This window comes from Equus quagga, chromosome 14 (genome assembly GCF_021613505.1).
Source record: "Equus quagga isolate Etosha38 chromosome 14, UCLA_HA_Equagga_1.0, whole genome shotgun sequence".
Lineage (NCBI taxonomy): Eukaryota > Metazoa > Chordata > Mammalia > Perissodactyla > Equidae > Equus > Equus quagga.
In genome coordinates this window covers 74703882-74720193 of record NC_060280.1, presented here as the reverse complement: position 1 = coordinate 74720193, position 16312 = coordinate 74703882, and the positions used below count along the sequence as shown (strand labels likewise).

The window sequence follows — 16312 nt, the reverse complement described above, 5'->3', positions numbered from 1 at the left end:
ATAGCATGGGACAAATTTTCCTGTAGTGCTAATGGATGTACTCTGACCCATCCATCATCTCACCCTCCTTGTGGTCTGTGATGTTTATTTGTAGGTTGGACTAGGTTGCTATTGGTGGCTGTTGAACGGAACTTCAAGCTACCTGACCCATGTGGCAACAGAACCCAGGTCCTTGTCCTCATTATCCCAGTTCTCAAACAAGCCCAACAAGCTTGCTGTGGTTAAATATAAACCAAGTCAACAAATATTTGTTGCCTGTTATGGTCATAAGTTCTTTCCAACCTCCAAAATCAACTGACAGCATGTTAGCCTAATAGAAAGATAGAGTTAATAAAGGATAGTCCTGTGTGCTAGTATTTAGGTAGCAATAATGAGCTGTGAAGTTTTAAAGGACAGCTGTAAAGGAACTCGGTACAGCATGTGCTAGGGTTAAAGTTGACTCTGGAATTTGTTTCACTGCTTTGTAATAAATAAATAGCTGAGGAAAGATTTGGTGAAAAAAAGAACTACTCCTCCTTGTCCTCATTCTCTCAGGAAAACGTCTCCTGTTAACAAGTTATTTGAATGTTGACTTTGCCCTGACTGCCTACCGGTGGTGTGTCAGTTCTTACCCTTGAACCAAGTGAGAATTCAAATAAACCAAAAAGAGTTTTCACACAGCTGGCCTATTCTGCCAATGAGTGGTACCAAAATATCCTCTCCCACTTTTTCAAAGAGGTCAGCAAGAAAAAATTTAAAAGGCAGTCCGTGAACTGATAGTCTGTGATCTAGATAAACTTGAGTTTGCAGCTTGTAGATTTTGGAGTACCCGGCATAGAGATGTGAGCAGACCTTGGGAGATATTATTGGTTTTATTAAAAGCATACCTAAGGTGCCTGCTTTGTATTACTCAATTTTATCAATGGTTAGAATTCACCTTGCTTTGCATAAAAGAATTTGCATGTAAAATTCTCATTTCTAAACTGTCAGTAACGTAACTCTGTCATTACATTTTGTTGTATTCAATAGTCATGGACTTTATGTCCAGCCCTGGCCAAACAGGAACGTGAGGGAGAATGTGCAGACATAACCACCCCTCTGGATCCCTCGCCTAGCATCGTGCCTGGCATGGAGTAGGCACTTACTATATTTTTGCTGATTTTTAAAATCATATATATGAATGAAGGAGTAAACAATATATCTAGAATATGCTGAATTCAGATGAGATGACAGTTCTCTTTAAATACCACTCTTTAAGGTAATTCTGGGAATTGCATCATGTTAAGGTATTTCTTTCATTTTAGGAACCGTCTGTTAAGTGCCTGTTTTCTGCTAGGCGTTAGAATTTACAAAGTTGAATATGAAGCCATTCTTGCCTTCAAAGAGGACATAGTTATGTAACCAGATAAACTGCAGAACAGAGTGGAGAGTGCAGTGGTCGGTGGGTGTCCCAGGTGTAGAGGTGGCATAGAGGAGGGAGAATGAGCCTTATCTGGGGGATGGCACGGGCCATCTAAGCAGAGTGCATGAACTTAACTACTACCAGGCTGGCCCCTTGTGAAACGTTTAGTTTTGCTAAATGTGGTATCCTATCTCTATATTAAAAAACCCCACAAAAACAAACCTTCACTTGATTGCCATCCATCTCCAGCACTCCTCCCTATTTTCCTTTTATACAAAATCCTTGAAGGGGTTTTCTGTGCCTGCTCTCTCATCTCCTCCTTTCCCATTCTACCATGAACTGAGCATCAGACTTGTCCCTTCTCCATTGAAACCGCTCTTGTCAATGTCATCAGCCATCTCCGTCATGCCTCTCCCACAGTGTCTCATCTTATTCTACTCAGCAGTGTTTGGGACAGTTGATCACTCTATTCTTCTAGAAATATTTTTTATTTTTCTACCTGGATATAACATTCTCCTAGATTTCTTACTATTTCATTGACTACTTTTTCTTAGTCTTCATTGCTGCTTCCTTCTCCTCTGTTCAGTCTGAAGGTTAGGGTAACCCACGGCTCCTAGCTGGTCTCTCCTCTCCTCTTTCTACCTATGTTCCTTAGAGTGCATCTAGGCGCCTAGGTGTTAGTAGGTCTAACATCTGCATCTCCAGCTCTGACTTCTCCCCACAGCTCCAGACTCCTAGATGGCTGTTGACCTGACAGTAGTCCTCGGATGCCTGATAGATACCTCAGACTCACCTTGGTCAAAACAGAGCTCAGACTAAGCCCCTCTTCAGTCTGCCTCCTCCTCTCCAGTCTTCCCCATTTCGGTCAACAGGGCTATTATTTATTCTGTTACACCAAAAGCTAAGAGTTATCCTTGACACATCTTTATCTCACACTCTGTATCCAAGCCTTCAGCAAATTCTGTTGGTTCCACCTTTAGAGTATATTCTGAATCCAGTTACTTTTCACCACCTCCTGGTCTAACCCACCACATGCTCTGCTCTCTCCCGAGTGATTCCATTACCTCCTACTTCATCTCCCTCTTCCTTTCCTGCCCCACTTCAGTGTAGTCTCCAGGGATCTTTTTAAATTTTTTCTCTCGTCATTCTTTTTTTCTTTCTTTCTTTTTATTGAGGTCATAATAGTTTATAGCATTGTGAAATTTCTGTTGTACATTATTATTTGTCAGTCACCGTATAAATGTGCCCATTTACCCCTTATGCCTACCCCCAACCCCATTCCCCTCTGATAACCACTAAACTGCTCTCTTTGTCTATGCGTTAGTTTATCTTCCACATGTGAGTGAAATCATACAGTGTTTGTTTTTCTCTGTCTGGCTTATTTTGCTTAACATAATATCCTCAAGGTCCATTCATGTTGTTGTGAATAGGATGATCTTGTCTTTTTTTATGGCTGAGTAGCATTCCATTGTATATATATACCACATTCTCTTTATCCATTCTTCAGTCAATGGGCACTTGGGTTGCTTCCACTTCATGGCTATTGTGAATAATGGTGCAGTGAACATAGGGGTGCATAAATCTCTTTGAACTGTTGATTTCAAGTGGATAAATAGCCAGTAGTGGGATAGCTGGGTCGTATGGTATTTCTATTTTTAATTTTTTGAGAAATCTCCATGCTGTTTTCCATAGTGGCTGCACCAGTTTGCATTCCCACCAGCAGTGGGTGAGAGTTCCCTTTTCTCCACACCCTCTCCAACATTTGTTGTTTTTCCTCTTGGTGATTATAGCCATTTTAACAGGTATAAGGTGCTATCTCAGCATAGTTTTAATTTGTGTTTCCCTGGTGCTTAGTGATGTTGAGCATCTTTTCATGTGCCTGTTAGCCATCTATGTATCTTCTTTGGAAAAATGTCAGTTCATTCCGGGATCTTTTTAGAGCACGAATGAGATCACATCACTGCTCTTCTCTAAGTCCTCTAAGTGCTGGCCGTCACATTTGGAATAAATTCCAAAATCTTTACCTTTACCTTATCTTTTGAAGCCGGATAGGATCTGGCCCAGCCATCTTCTGTGCTCTTTTCCTGGCTCATCCCACTCCCACCGCACTGGTCTTTGGATGCTCTGCAGACATGCCAAGCTCAGTCCCCACACAGGCCTGTTTGGACAATTCATGAGTCTGAGTCCCCTGTCTGAAAAACGGAAGAAACTCAGCTGTACCTATTTCATAGGGTGGTTGTGAAGATCAAGTTAATATATTCAAAACACCAAAATGGTGTCTGGCACATACTAAGCAAATGTTAGCTGTTATTTTGTTGTTTTTGTTACTTCTATTTTAAGGAATGTAGAGGAGGAATGCTTTTTGGTTCTGTTGAGTTTGATACTTTTGAGATGTGCAAACAGAAATGCACTAAAGGTAGACTGGTTCTATGTGATAAGAGGTATCTTAGCACCTTGGAAGAATGGGCAAAACTTCTAACTTTAATGAGTAGAGATCAGTTTGTGAATTGGGAAGATACGGATCGAGTACCTTTTATTGGGTGCTGTCTATAAGCACTGAGCTTTCAAAATAGATGGCAGCCGTCATGCTCACAACACTGGCTATTCCGATAAAAGGTTTCAACTGTTTTTGTGCTTTAGATTTTCTCTGCTTCTTTGGATGTCTTTTAGTGAGCCAAGGCCTGGATTTTCCTCTGGAAGTCTGTCCTGCCCACTTCCGTAATCTGGCGCTATGCATCCTGATCCTGGACCCTTACAGACACTGCTGTTTGTTACCCTTCTGATTCTGTGCTCTTCTGTGAGTTCAGGTAAGAGTGGAAGAATGGTAGTGTTTTGGCTGAAGCTTTTCCTCATCGAATCCCATGAAAAATAAACTTCGACTTTAATACTTTGCCAATCGTAATGGTTTCTGAAGACATTTCTAACATTTGTTTGACCAACTGAATGATTTAAAAACATTGATTAATTAAGGATTTCTTAGTAGTGCTTCTGGGCATTGGCAGGCCTTCCCGTCATTGTCCTTGTAATTTATTCATTTTCTTGCCTTAAAAATAAATATTTTCCAATCATGCTTTAATAAGAGGATATGTTACAAATTTCTGAATTTGAAATTATAACAGGAATAAAATGCTGACTACATGCTACCAAAGAGAAATCTTAGAATTAGCATGTAAAAGTACTCAGCTTGGAGTGAGAGAACTCGGCTCAGATCTCAGGTCTCTCGTGCCCTTGCCTAACTTACTATCTAACTTTTTGGTTACTGAAAAGCTTCAGTGTGTTCACTGTTAGCTGTGTCTAGAAGCCCAAGCCCGATACATGGCCACTTGCAGTTCTTCTTGTTTTATATTCGTGTAAAGATTTCTATATAAGTATATACAAATACAGTGATATTTAGTTGTTAACATTTTTTTTATTATCTCTGTTAAAAATACTATGTAACTATACTAGATTTAGTAAGGAAAAAATTGATTTAGAGGTTGTATTTCTGTTTTTGTTTTGCTAAACAACTACCTCAGATTCCGTCAAGAGAGGTACTTCCCTTAATCTCATTAATGATAAAATATCCTGTAAAAGTAGTTTTGGCAATTTGTTGGTTTTCTGTTGAGTATTTCCTTCCAGCAGATCAGCAGCATTCCCGCCCCGCCCCCTTTTTTGGGTGGAAGAGAGGGAACTGTTTCGGTACTTTCAAGTATTAAGTTCTTGGAGCAAGAACCCCCCTCCCCACAAGTTCTGGAGGAACAGACATAATAAATGAGAAACTCTTTCAAACATCAATTAGAAATATTAAGATTGGCACCCTATTTATCCTTATATCCAAACGAGGATAAACGTGGTATTTCAGTGTGGCTTCCTAACTTTCCCCCTCTGCTTTCTTAAAAGTTGCACTTTATTTTATATTAAAGGAAAGTAGTAAAGAAGGTGCCATAGCCTTTATTTATAAAATAATTTACTCTTAAAGTCAAATCCTGTTGGTGGCATGTGAGAATCTTTTGGTCTTGAAAGTCATCTTCTCTTTTTCAGGTTCTTCCATTTCTTGCAAGCTCTGTTAAAAGAGCAGTTTGCCATTTCTCTTTTATAGAATCGGTATTTTGTCTGATTTATATCATAAGGAGTCTCATCTATTCTGCCCTAATTATTAAGTCCTAGGTTACCTTGTTGCCTTTTTTCTTCCAAAAATGGGCTTATAAGAATGTTCCTAGAACTTTGATAAGCACTAAGAACCGTTTTATATATATAGATAAAATAAGGGATTGCCTTTAGTTATACAGATTCAGACGAAATGCATTTCACGTACTCTTCCTTCTCTCTTCCCTTCTCTCCCTCTCCCACCACCCCTTTGCACACGGGGAATGTTCCGTTTTAGACTTGGCACCTTATTTTATTTCTGAGCCATTGTCTGCTGTCCAGAAACTTGGTGGACCTGTAGTACTGCATTGTTCTGCTAAACCGGTGACCGCTCATATCTCATGGCTGCATAATGGAAAAAGGTTGGACAGAAACGTGGAACAGATTAAGATTCATCAGGGGACTTTGACTATTCTTTCTCTTAACCACTCCCTCACGGGTTACTACCAGTGCATTGCCAACAACAGCATCGGTGCCATTGTGAGTGGCCCTGCCATGGTATCCACTGCAGGTGAGTTTAATTTGTCCCTTTCACACGTGCTTTTCCTGGAATTCCTGTAGTACTTGTATTTTTGAACAATGGGAAGAGCATGGGCTTTGGAATAAGACACATAGGAGTTCTCAGCCCGGCCCTGACTCCTACTGTGTGTTTAACTTGGGGAAATGTACGGGCGACTCAGTGAGCCTCGCTTGTGTCTTCATCTGTAGCGAGGTTGTGGAAATGACTTTTTACACAGTCAGGACAGGTTTCTAATGTGAATTCGGAATTTCTTTGTGAGTATTTAAAAGTCCTTAATATCAACAACAACAAAAAGCTGTTGTCTGCTCTGACACTCAGTTGTTTCATGCAGTCCTTTATCTTTCTTTCACATCTAATTCTTTTATTTGCCTTGATTACTGAGTGATTTTAATTTATCTAATTGAAAGCAGGCTAAAGAAGCAGGAAAAGAATGACTGTAAAGAAAGGAATGTTGAGTATTGAACTTATGGAAAATCTGGAAGGCGTGTTTTTCTTAGTAACTTTGAGCCATCTGCCTTTCAAATGGTGATGTCTTCCAGTAATGGAAAACGTCTTTGTAAGGGCACCCCTATTTACAGAACAAATCTGGATTCCCCAGGAGTAGTGAGTTTGTCATAACTGAGAAGAGTAAATGTTTTTGTAGAGCTGTGACCCATGGACGGCTCCGAGACCCACACTGGAGGGCTGGATTCCTGGTGGCGGGCTGCTGAGTGCTTTCAGCGTCAGAGATCATAAAGCGCCCTTCCATGCAGGCTCCATCTGTAGCAAACCAAAACGGAGAGCAATTGAGACCTAGTCAGTCTATTCAGATGATGCAGATGATATGCTGCTTTGTTTTTCGATGTCCTAGGTTTCTTCCTGTAAACCATTGTAAGCATTGTGAGTGGCTACAAACAGAATAAAGATGCATAGGGAAAGTGAGTTTTGATGAGGAACTGGATTGAAAAGGATTTATCTCAACAGAATGGGAATGATTATGCTTTATAGTTCTCCTGAATGTTTTAAGAGCAGTTTGCTTTTCTTGTAGTCTCCTGGAAGCATTGACTTCTGGAAAAGGGGGCCATGACTTGGCTCCAGTCCTCAGCCACGCTCCTCTACCCCAACTGTTTTCTGAGATAAGATCAGCTACCCTGTGAAATGGGATTAGCTGCCACAAACGGCCATGTTGCAGATGTCATTTCTAGATTTTAGATTTCTTTTGGGAAAGAGAGTTCAAATGTGCGTTTATTTATTTATCTGTCTACTTATTTACCTATTTATTTTAGTTCTTGGTGATTTTGGCTCATCAACAAAGCATGTTATTACAGCAGAAGAAAAAAGTACTGGTTTCATTGGCTGCGAGGTACCAGATAGTAACCCCAAAGCTGAGGTGCGCTATAAAATCCGGGGAAAGTGGCTGAAACATTCCACAGGTGAGACCTTGTTACAAAAAGCCAGTGGCACCCACAGAACAAATGCCATTAAACAACCTTCTATTAAGCTCTGTGTGGTAGGGACTGTGGATACAAAAATACATAAGATATATTGTCTCTACTCTCAGAAGTCAAGTGGAGGGGACCAGAACAAGTGGTTACAGTATAGAAATGATTGCAGTCCCACCTCCCAGGGCTCACTCCTTCAGTTCATTCAGGTCTCTGCTCAGATAGTACTTCCTCTGAGATGAACACCCTCACGGCCTGTCTTAATAATATGCCCCGTCACTCTCAGTCCCCTTCATTCAGCTTCATCTTTTCTCGCAGTATCGTGTTATACATGTGTATTTGCTTGTTCGTTATTCACCCCTTTCTCCGCCACCCCGCTCCCTGCGCTGGATGGTTGGCTGCATGAGTGCAGGGCCTGCCTGCTTTCCACAGGGCTGTTCCACTTATGCCTGGGCCATCGCTGACATAAAATAGGAGTCAGTACGTATTTGTTGAGAAAGAATGAATGAATACATGAGAATGAAAACTGGTGGTTGCTGCTGTGGGTAGAGGTTTCCCCAAGGTGGTAGCTGTAGTCCTCGTATCGTAAATATGCTTCTCCTGCTCTGGCTGTTCTCAGTGGCTGGCAACAAGATCTCTTGTCAAATGTTGTCAAATGTTTCTGATGGGTTTGATTTTGTTACTTTAGTCCTATTGACTTGTTTTTCCTTTTCTGCCTTGACTTTCCCTTTCCTTCATTTAATGAATTTTCCCCAATTGCTTATTTGCTGCCAGTCTTATGTCTAAATTTAAAGCATCGTTATCAACCTTTGTTAGTTTTAATTGGTGTCAATCATCAAGAGAGGCCCTAACTGCGTTCCCTTCCTTCCTCAGAGAATTACTTAATCCTTCCATCAGGAAATCTTCAGATTTTGAATGTATCCTTAGAGGACAAGGGGTCGTATAAATGTGCAGCTTTTAATCCTGTCACACATGAGTTAAAAGTTGAACCCATCGGCCGAAAGCTCCTTGTGAATCGTAAGTATTTGGGAGAAGAATGGTAACATGGAAGAATCCTTGGAAGCATTCCTCATAAGCCTTCCTGAAAAGTTGGGAAATGAGAATTCATTTTTCTTTCAGATCCTATTGATTTATTATAAGAAAATCTTATAAAAATTAAATCCATAAATGCATTATTGAATAGTACTGTACATGTTTTAAAAATATAATGACGTCCTTGAAGAAAATTTTGGTCAAGATGACAGAGTGGAATACGTCTGGAGAACTTTGCCCGTTGTCCAAATAAAAAGAAATTATAGAGAAAATATAACTTTATATCACTGGTAATCACATTGGTGGCTTACTGTAAATTATGAAGAAATGTGTCTGTTTCTTTCACGTATGATAAGTCATAGCTGATTTTTAGGTTATGGTAGTTGAATTGAGTTAGCTCCAAGAGTCAAAGCTCGCTGAAGTAGTGCTTTCTGTACTTGTTGAGAATTCTGCATTTCCAAACTGCTAGTTCAGAAGTAACCCTAAAGGATCCCAAAATCTTTTAATTTTGATTATCAACTAAAAATGATTTAGCTACTGGGCCCAGCCCCATGGCCGAGTGGTTAAGTTCACGCGCTCCGCTGCAGCGGCCCAGGGTTTCACTGGTTCGGATCCTGGGCGCCGACATGGCACCGCTTGTCAGGCCACATTGAGGAGGCATCCCACATGCCACAACTAGAAGGACCCACAACTAAAATATACAACTGTGTACTGGGGGGCTTTGGAGAGAAAAAGCAAAAAAAAAAAAAAAAAAAAGATTGGTAACAGTTGTTAGCTCAGGTGCCAATCTTTAAAAACAAAAATTCTCAAAAAAAAAAAAGATTTACTTACTAAATAGGGCCTTGTAGTGTAAAAAAGAATAAATGAGAAGATGGAAAAGCTCACAGATTCTCTAAAGAAAAGATTGACAATCAATACTTAATAATTTTCTGTTTTTCCTTCTTTTTCCAGGCCCTTCTTCAGATGATTTTCACATTCTTCACCCCACCCTTTCACAGGCGTTAGCTGTTCTTTCTCACAGCCCCGTAACCCTGGAGTGTGTGGTGAGCGGGGTCCCAGCTTCTCAAGTGCACTGGCTGAAGGACGGTCAGGATGCTGTGCTGGGAAGCCGCTGGAGAAGGCTGTACTCTCATCTTGCCACGGATAGCATTGACCCAGGGGACTCTGGGAACTATTCCTGTGTGGTGGGAAACAAGTCTGGAGATGTAAAACATGTGACTTACGTGGTTAATGTACTTGGTAAGATGTTACTGATTAAATTTTTTTTCAAGTCAGTCTGTTTTTCTGGTCTAACTGATATTTGAATGGAAGATTTATTTGTGAACTGTAAGTAAAATAGGGACTATCTTGAAATATCTACCCCAATAGACAAACTTCATTTTCCTAAAGGACTGCTGAATTAGGCAGTATTTCTGGGTGGCACAGGACATTTCTCCTGGGACGTTCTTGGAAACTTCACGCCTAACCTGGTTACGTAACGCACATCTTGTTCTTCCTTCTTAATGTCATGGAGGAAAGAGACTGGAATTCAGTAGGATGGAACATTCTGGGCTGTGTCAGTCTGTAGTATCCAGTCATAGTAACTAAGAGAGTACTGACTAGAAAATGTCATCTCAAAATGAAATCTATTTCATTTTATTTTCTCTTTTGGAATGCTTTCACTCTATCTGGCTCATAACATCTGCATTATTTTTACCCACGTTTCTATATAGACTCTTTATCTCAAAGCTGTTCCTTTCTTTTCTTCCAGCTGCCTATTTCATTATCATTTGTAGCAGCAGTAAACGTTTTCCTTTGACAAAACAGATTTTCATGAAAACCAGAAAAAAATAGCTAGTAAGTGGCTTCATAGTAAACATAGTTTTTGTAAACCTCCTGCACATGTTGATTTGCAACAGTGGCCTGATGTAGGTTACATTGGAATTAATGTAATTGTATGGTAAGTGGGCTTTAAAGTTTAATGATAATTAAGGCTAGATTAATATGCATAATCATTTAATTTGGGCATATGTTACAAATGTCGATGAATGGTTTTCTTTGTCTGGGTAAAAAGTGACATACTAAAGGAAGGTTTTTTTGCCCAGCATACACCTAACCTCAAAGTAGAATTGACCATAAAAAGAATTTAACTTCTGAATAGGGATGCTGCTGTTTTGGCTCTTGTTTAGTGTGAAATCCAGGGAAACTATTACTTTATTTCAAACAAATCACCGGAAACCAATGCTAAGAGAAGCCCAGAATGAGAAACTGTGTGTGTGTGTGTGTGTATTTGCGTGTGATGGGGGAAGTTAAGTCTGTGGAGAGATCTATGAAAAGAGACGATAACATATTAGTAACATATGGTTATGCTGTTAGAGGAAAGTTAAAATACGTTTCTAAGTTTTTCTTGATGACCACAGCAGATGGGAGAATGTGAGTAAACAATACAGTTTGGTTTCAACTAGTTATTAGTAGAGAGAAGATTTTATGACTTATATGATAATTTAAAAAGTAGATCTTGAAGGCTAGAGTTTAATTTATGTGTTTTATTTTCAGAACATGCTTCAATTTCTCAAGGACTGCAGGACCAGACCGTGTCTCTGGGTGCCACAGTAGAATTTACTTGTGAGGTTCATGGGAACCCAGCTCCCAACCGTTCCTGGTTTCATAACGCACAGCCCATTCACCCTTCCCCACGACGTCTCACTGCAGGAAATGGGTTGAAAATCGTTGGTGTGACCGTGGAAGATTCGGGGCTGTATCAGTGTGCAGCTGACAACGGGGTTGGATTTATGCAGTCTACTGGGAGACTTGAAATTGAAAAAGGTAGGCTTCTGGGTCAGGTAATCATAGGAAATTTTACTTTTTAGGTAGGTTTTTGTTGTGGTTAGAATTTAAATAATTTTTACTAAAAGGAAATAATGCTATCACCATAACAGAACTGTGTTCATTTTCCATCTTCCTTTCTGGTTGCAGGTAGGCATTTCCATGAAGAAGCAACCTTATTTAATCAAGCTCATTAAAAACATTTAAAAAAATATTTCTTCAATAAACACGACATAGTTTAAAAGGTATATGGTAAAACTCTGTCACTCCTGTTCCCCAGCCAGTCAGATTTCTCTTTAAAACTAGTCTTAGCAGTTTCTTGAATATCCTTGTATGTACATAGACAGTCAGTTATACATAATGTGTGTGTGCATTTAATAACAGTATCTGGGTTTTTTTCATAAATGGTGGTAACATTCTTTACCTTGAATTTTTCACTTAACATATATCTTGGGTATCTTCCCACATGATACACTAAACAGTATTTTCATTCCTTTTTAAAAATGTTTGCCAATTAGTATTCATTATATAGTTGTACTGAGTTGACTAGTACCTTATTGATGGCTGTTTCTAATCTTTTGCTATTTCAAAGAGTTCTACAATGAATATCCTTTTATATAGATTATTTTGCACATGTGTGAATGTCTGTAAAAATAAATCCTAGAAATGAACTTGCTGAATAAAAGCATATATACGTTGGAAATTTTGATAGATAACACTGAGTTGCTCTCCAAAATTGTTACCAGTTTACACTGCCACCAGCAACATGTAACTGCCTGTTTCTTCATGTCCTCACCAAGGAGGCAAGGTGTTGTCAATTTTTTAAAAAATCTTTGCCAATCTGATAAGTTGAAAAAACCTACCTTTTGATTTATATTTATTTTATTATGGGTGATATTGGGTATCTTTTCATATGTTTATGAGCCATTTGAATTAGTTTTCCTGGGGCCAGCCCAGGGGTGCAGTGGTTAAGTTCGCATGTTCCACTTTGGGCAGGGGTGTTCTGGTTCAGGTCCTGGGTGTGGACCTATCCACCGCTTATCAAGCCGTGCTGTGGCAGGCATCCCACATATAGTGTGGTTTTTTTGAGGAAGATCAGCCCTGAGCTAACAGCTGCTGCCAATCCCCCTCTTTTTGCTGAGGAAGACTGGCCCTGAGCTAACATCCATGCCCATCTTCCTCTACTTTATATGTGGGACGCCTACCACAGCATGGCTTGCTAAGCGGTGCCATGTCCACACCTGGGATCTGAACTGGCGAACCCTGGGCCGCCAAAGTGGAATGTGCGCACTTAACCGCTGTGCCACTGGGCTGGCGGCATCCCACATATAAAATAAAGGAAGTTGGGCATGGACATTAGCTCAGGGCCAGTCATCCTCAGCAAAAAGAGGAGGATTGGTGGCAGATGTTAGCTCAGGGCTAATCTTCCTCAAAAAGAAAGAAAGTCCTTTTCCTGTGTATTGACCTTTCATTGTCTTTGCACATTTCAAAAATTAGGTTGTTAGTCTTTTTTCGTATTGATTGATAAGAGCTGTTTATAAAGGAAATTAATCTTTAGTCTATGAGTTATAAATATTTCAAATTTCAAAAAATCGGTATAATACAGACCAATTCTCTGGCCTTGGTGCCAGAGATTTAGAGGTTAATAATAAAAAAAAATTTTTGATCAGCGTGTATTTGGAAATTTAAAATTATACTTCTTAGTATCTGGGTCAAAAAAATTGTGATGGAAATTTAAAATACTTTGAATAATAATGAAAATGCCTAGATCAAGTTGTGTGGGATATAGCAAAAATGGAACTTAGAAGGAAATTTATAGCCTTAAATGCTTATAAAAGAAAACTAGTAAGACTGAAAGTTAATGAGCTACATGAAATAACAGAATAGAATTAGAGAAAGCGGAAGAAAGGAGATAATAAAATAAGGGCAGAGATCAATTAAATAGAAAATGAAGATAAGCTAGAGAGGTTAGTAAAGATAGAAGTTGGTTCTTCATGAAGTCTAATAAAATGGACAAATCTTTGGCAAAATACAAATAAACGATATTAGGAATAAAAGTACAAATCTTGTAGAGATTAAAAATAATAAGTTAAGGGGCCGGCCTGTTGTTGCAGTGGTTAAGTGCGCACATTCCCCTTCAGCGGCCCGGGGTTCGCCGGTTCGGATCCCGGTTGCGGACATGGCACCGCTTGGCACGCCATGCTGTGGTAGGCATCCCACATATAAAGTAGAGGAGGATGGACACGGATATTAGCTCAAGGCCAGTCTTCCTCAGCAAAAAGAGGAGGATTGGTAGCAGATGTTAGCTCAGGGCTAATCTTCCTCAAAAAAAATAAAATAATAAGATAAGACTATGATAAACTTAATGCCAATAATTTACAAGTATAGACAGAAATGGACAAATTCTTAGGAAATATATAACTTAGGCTGACAAAAGAAAGAAAAAGCCTGAGTAGTCCTGTGGCTATTCAGGAAACTGATTAGGAGTTAAAACTATCTTTCCTCAGAGAAAACACTAGGCCAGATGGTTTTATGAAGAGCGCCACCAAACTTTCAAGTAACAGACCATTCCAAATATTACAGACTCTTCAAAGAAAAGGAAAAAGTGAGAACTCTCCAGTTACTATAATTTTCATTCCAAAATCACAAAAGAATGGTATAAGAAAGGAAAATCAAAGGCCATGGCATTTGTGAACATAGATGCAAGAATCCTATATAATAGCAAGTCATCAATATATAAAAAAGGGAATACATCTTGACTGAGGAGTTACCCCAGGAATCAATCAGAAAATTTGAAGTGTCATTCATCCTATTCATTGAATAAAGGAGAAAAACAGTGTGATTATCTCTGTAGAAGCAGAACAAACATTTGACATATTTCAGTATCCATGTTAGACACTCTTAGAAAAAATAGAAACAGAAGGGAACTTTCCTAACTTGATAAAGAGTATCTAACAAAAACTACAGGAAACATCACTTTTGATAGTGAAATGTTAGAAGCATTCCCTTTAAAATCTCTTTTATTTATCATCATACTGGAGATTCTAACAAGCACAGAATGACAAGAAAAAGAAATAAAAGTGTAAGGATAAGAAAGAAAGAAACCAAATTGTTATTAATTTACAGCTGTATGATTGTCAACAATAGAGAATCCTCCATAGTTTGCTGGCAAATTATTAGAAATAATAAGAGCATTTAGCAAGGTGGCTGCATGAAGACCAATAAACAAGAATCAGTTGTCTTTCTATATAACAGTGTATTGGCCAAGTTTCTCCAGAGAAACAAAACCAATGTGATATGTAAGATATACATAAGATGAGATTTATGATGGGAGTTGTATCACATGGCATGGAGGTCGAGAAGTCCCGTAGTCCTGTCTGCAAGTGTGCAAGCTGGAGGAGGAAAGCGGATGGTGTCATGCAGCTGGGGGAGGGGCTGATGGTGTAAGCCTTGACCTAAGTTCAAAAGCTGGAGAACCAGGAGGCTGATGTCCAGTGTCTGAGGGCAGAAGAAGATGAATGGCTCAGCTCAAGCAGAGAGAGAGAGAGAATTCGCCTTTCCTTCACATTTTTGTTCTCCTGGGGCCCTAAACAGATTGGATGGTGCCCACCCACATTGGGGAGGGCCATCTGCTACACTCTGTTCACCAATTCAAATGCTAATCTCTTCCAGAAACACCCTCACAGACACACCCAGTTATCTGGGTATCTCTTAGCCCAGTCAATTTGACACATAAAGTAAACCATTACAACCAGCAACAAACAGAAAATATAATTTATAGGTCACCTTTTTATGTTAGCAACATTAAAAAGACCCAAGTACATAGAAAGATATACCAGTTCGTGGATACCAAAATTCAGTATATAAATATAAAGTTGTCAGGTCTTTCCAAAAACTTTCTGTAGATTCATGCAATTCTAATTAAAATCCTATTGGAATATTTTGAGGACCTTGACAAACTGATTCTAAAATTTATAGGGATGATCAAAGGCCCAAGAATAGCTAAGACACTCTAAAAGAAGAAGAAAAGGAGCATGGGGGACTTGCTTTACCAGATATTAGAACATATGCAAAAATCTATAGTAATTAAGATGGTATTGTATTGGTGCAGGAACAGACAAATGGACTCTTGGAACAAGACAGACTGTGAAAAAGACACGTGCACTTAAGGACCTGACTTAGGTGGCATTGCGGATCACCAAGGGGAGGACATCCATTTCAAGTTTTCATGTGGGATAATTGCTTATCAAAATGGAGCAAAAGAAGAAATTGTCTCTAACTCATATTGTATATAAAGACAAATTCCCAGTGGATTAAAGACCTATATATGAAAGTCAAAATGACAAAGTTTTTGAGGGAAATATATGAGAATATCTATATAATCTGGGTAAAACTTTTTAACAAGACATTTTAGGCTAATTAAAAAAATCTGATGTGACTACATTGAAATTAAAGTACGCTCATTATTAAAAGATATCATTCCAAATAAGCAATAAACTGCAAGATGATACTAGTAACATATATAACTAACAAAAGAACAGCATCTAGTATGTACAGAGAACTCTGAACCATACAGAAAAGATAAATGACCCAATAGAAAAATGGACAAGAGGCTTTTCCCAGAGAAGGAAAAATATGAGTGACCGGTAGACCCGTGAACAGACGTTTGACCTCATTAGTACACAGGGAAGTGCAGGTTATGACCAGTGAGACAGCATTTTAGACTTAGTAGAGTGGCAAAAATTCAGAAATCTGATAATACCAACTATTGGTTGGTTTTGTCAAAGATAGGAAGTAGGACTGCAGAAGGAGAAAGACGTGCTGGAGAAAATGTCGTTTGTTATCAATGTTCCATTGTAGGCACACTTAAAAATAGCCCCAGGGAATACCTGGGACCAGAAGGAAACAGTTGGTGCCACTTTAGTTTAGAAACAAAAATGTTGGGGCTGGCCCCATGGTGTAGTGGTTAAGTTTGCGTGCCCTGTTTCCGTGACCCAGGGTTTGCTGGTTCAGATCCTGGGTGTAGGC

The 16312-nt window shown here is 39.2% G+C and overlaps 1 protein-coding gene across 4 annotated transcripts in view; it reads left to right on the top strand.

Annotated features, from left to right (window-relative positions):
• Nucleotides 1-16312, top strand: part of CDON (cell adhesion associated, oncogene regulated) — a 94958-nt gene that overhangs the window by 32236 nt on the left and 46410 nt on the right. For all 4 annotated transcript variants that reach the window (XM_046685449.1, XM_046685445.1, XM_046685448.1 and 1 more), the window contains exons 2-7: nucleotides 4052-4188; nucleotides 5745-6017; nucleotides 7292-7438; nucleotides 8321-8464; nucleotides 9431-9718; nucleotides 11015-11284. In XM_046685449.1, coding sequence (XP_046541405.1) covers nucleotides 4113-4188; nucleotides 5745-6017; nucleotides 7292-7438; nucleotides 8321-8464; nucleotides 9431-9718; nucleotides 11015-11284 — 1198 coding nt within the window. In that variant the 5' untranslated portion in view covers nucleotides 4052-4112. The remainder of the gene's footprint in view (nucleotides 1-4051; nucleotides 4189-5744; nucleotides 6018-7291; nucleotides 7439-8320; nucleotides 8465-9430; nucleotides 9719-11014; nucleotides 11285-16312) is intronic.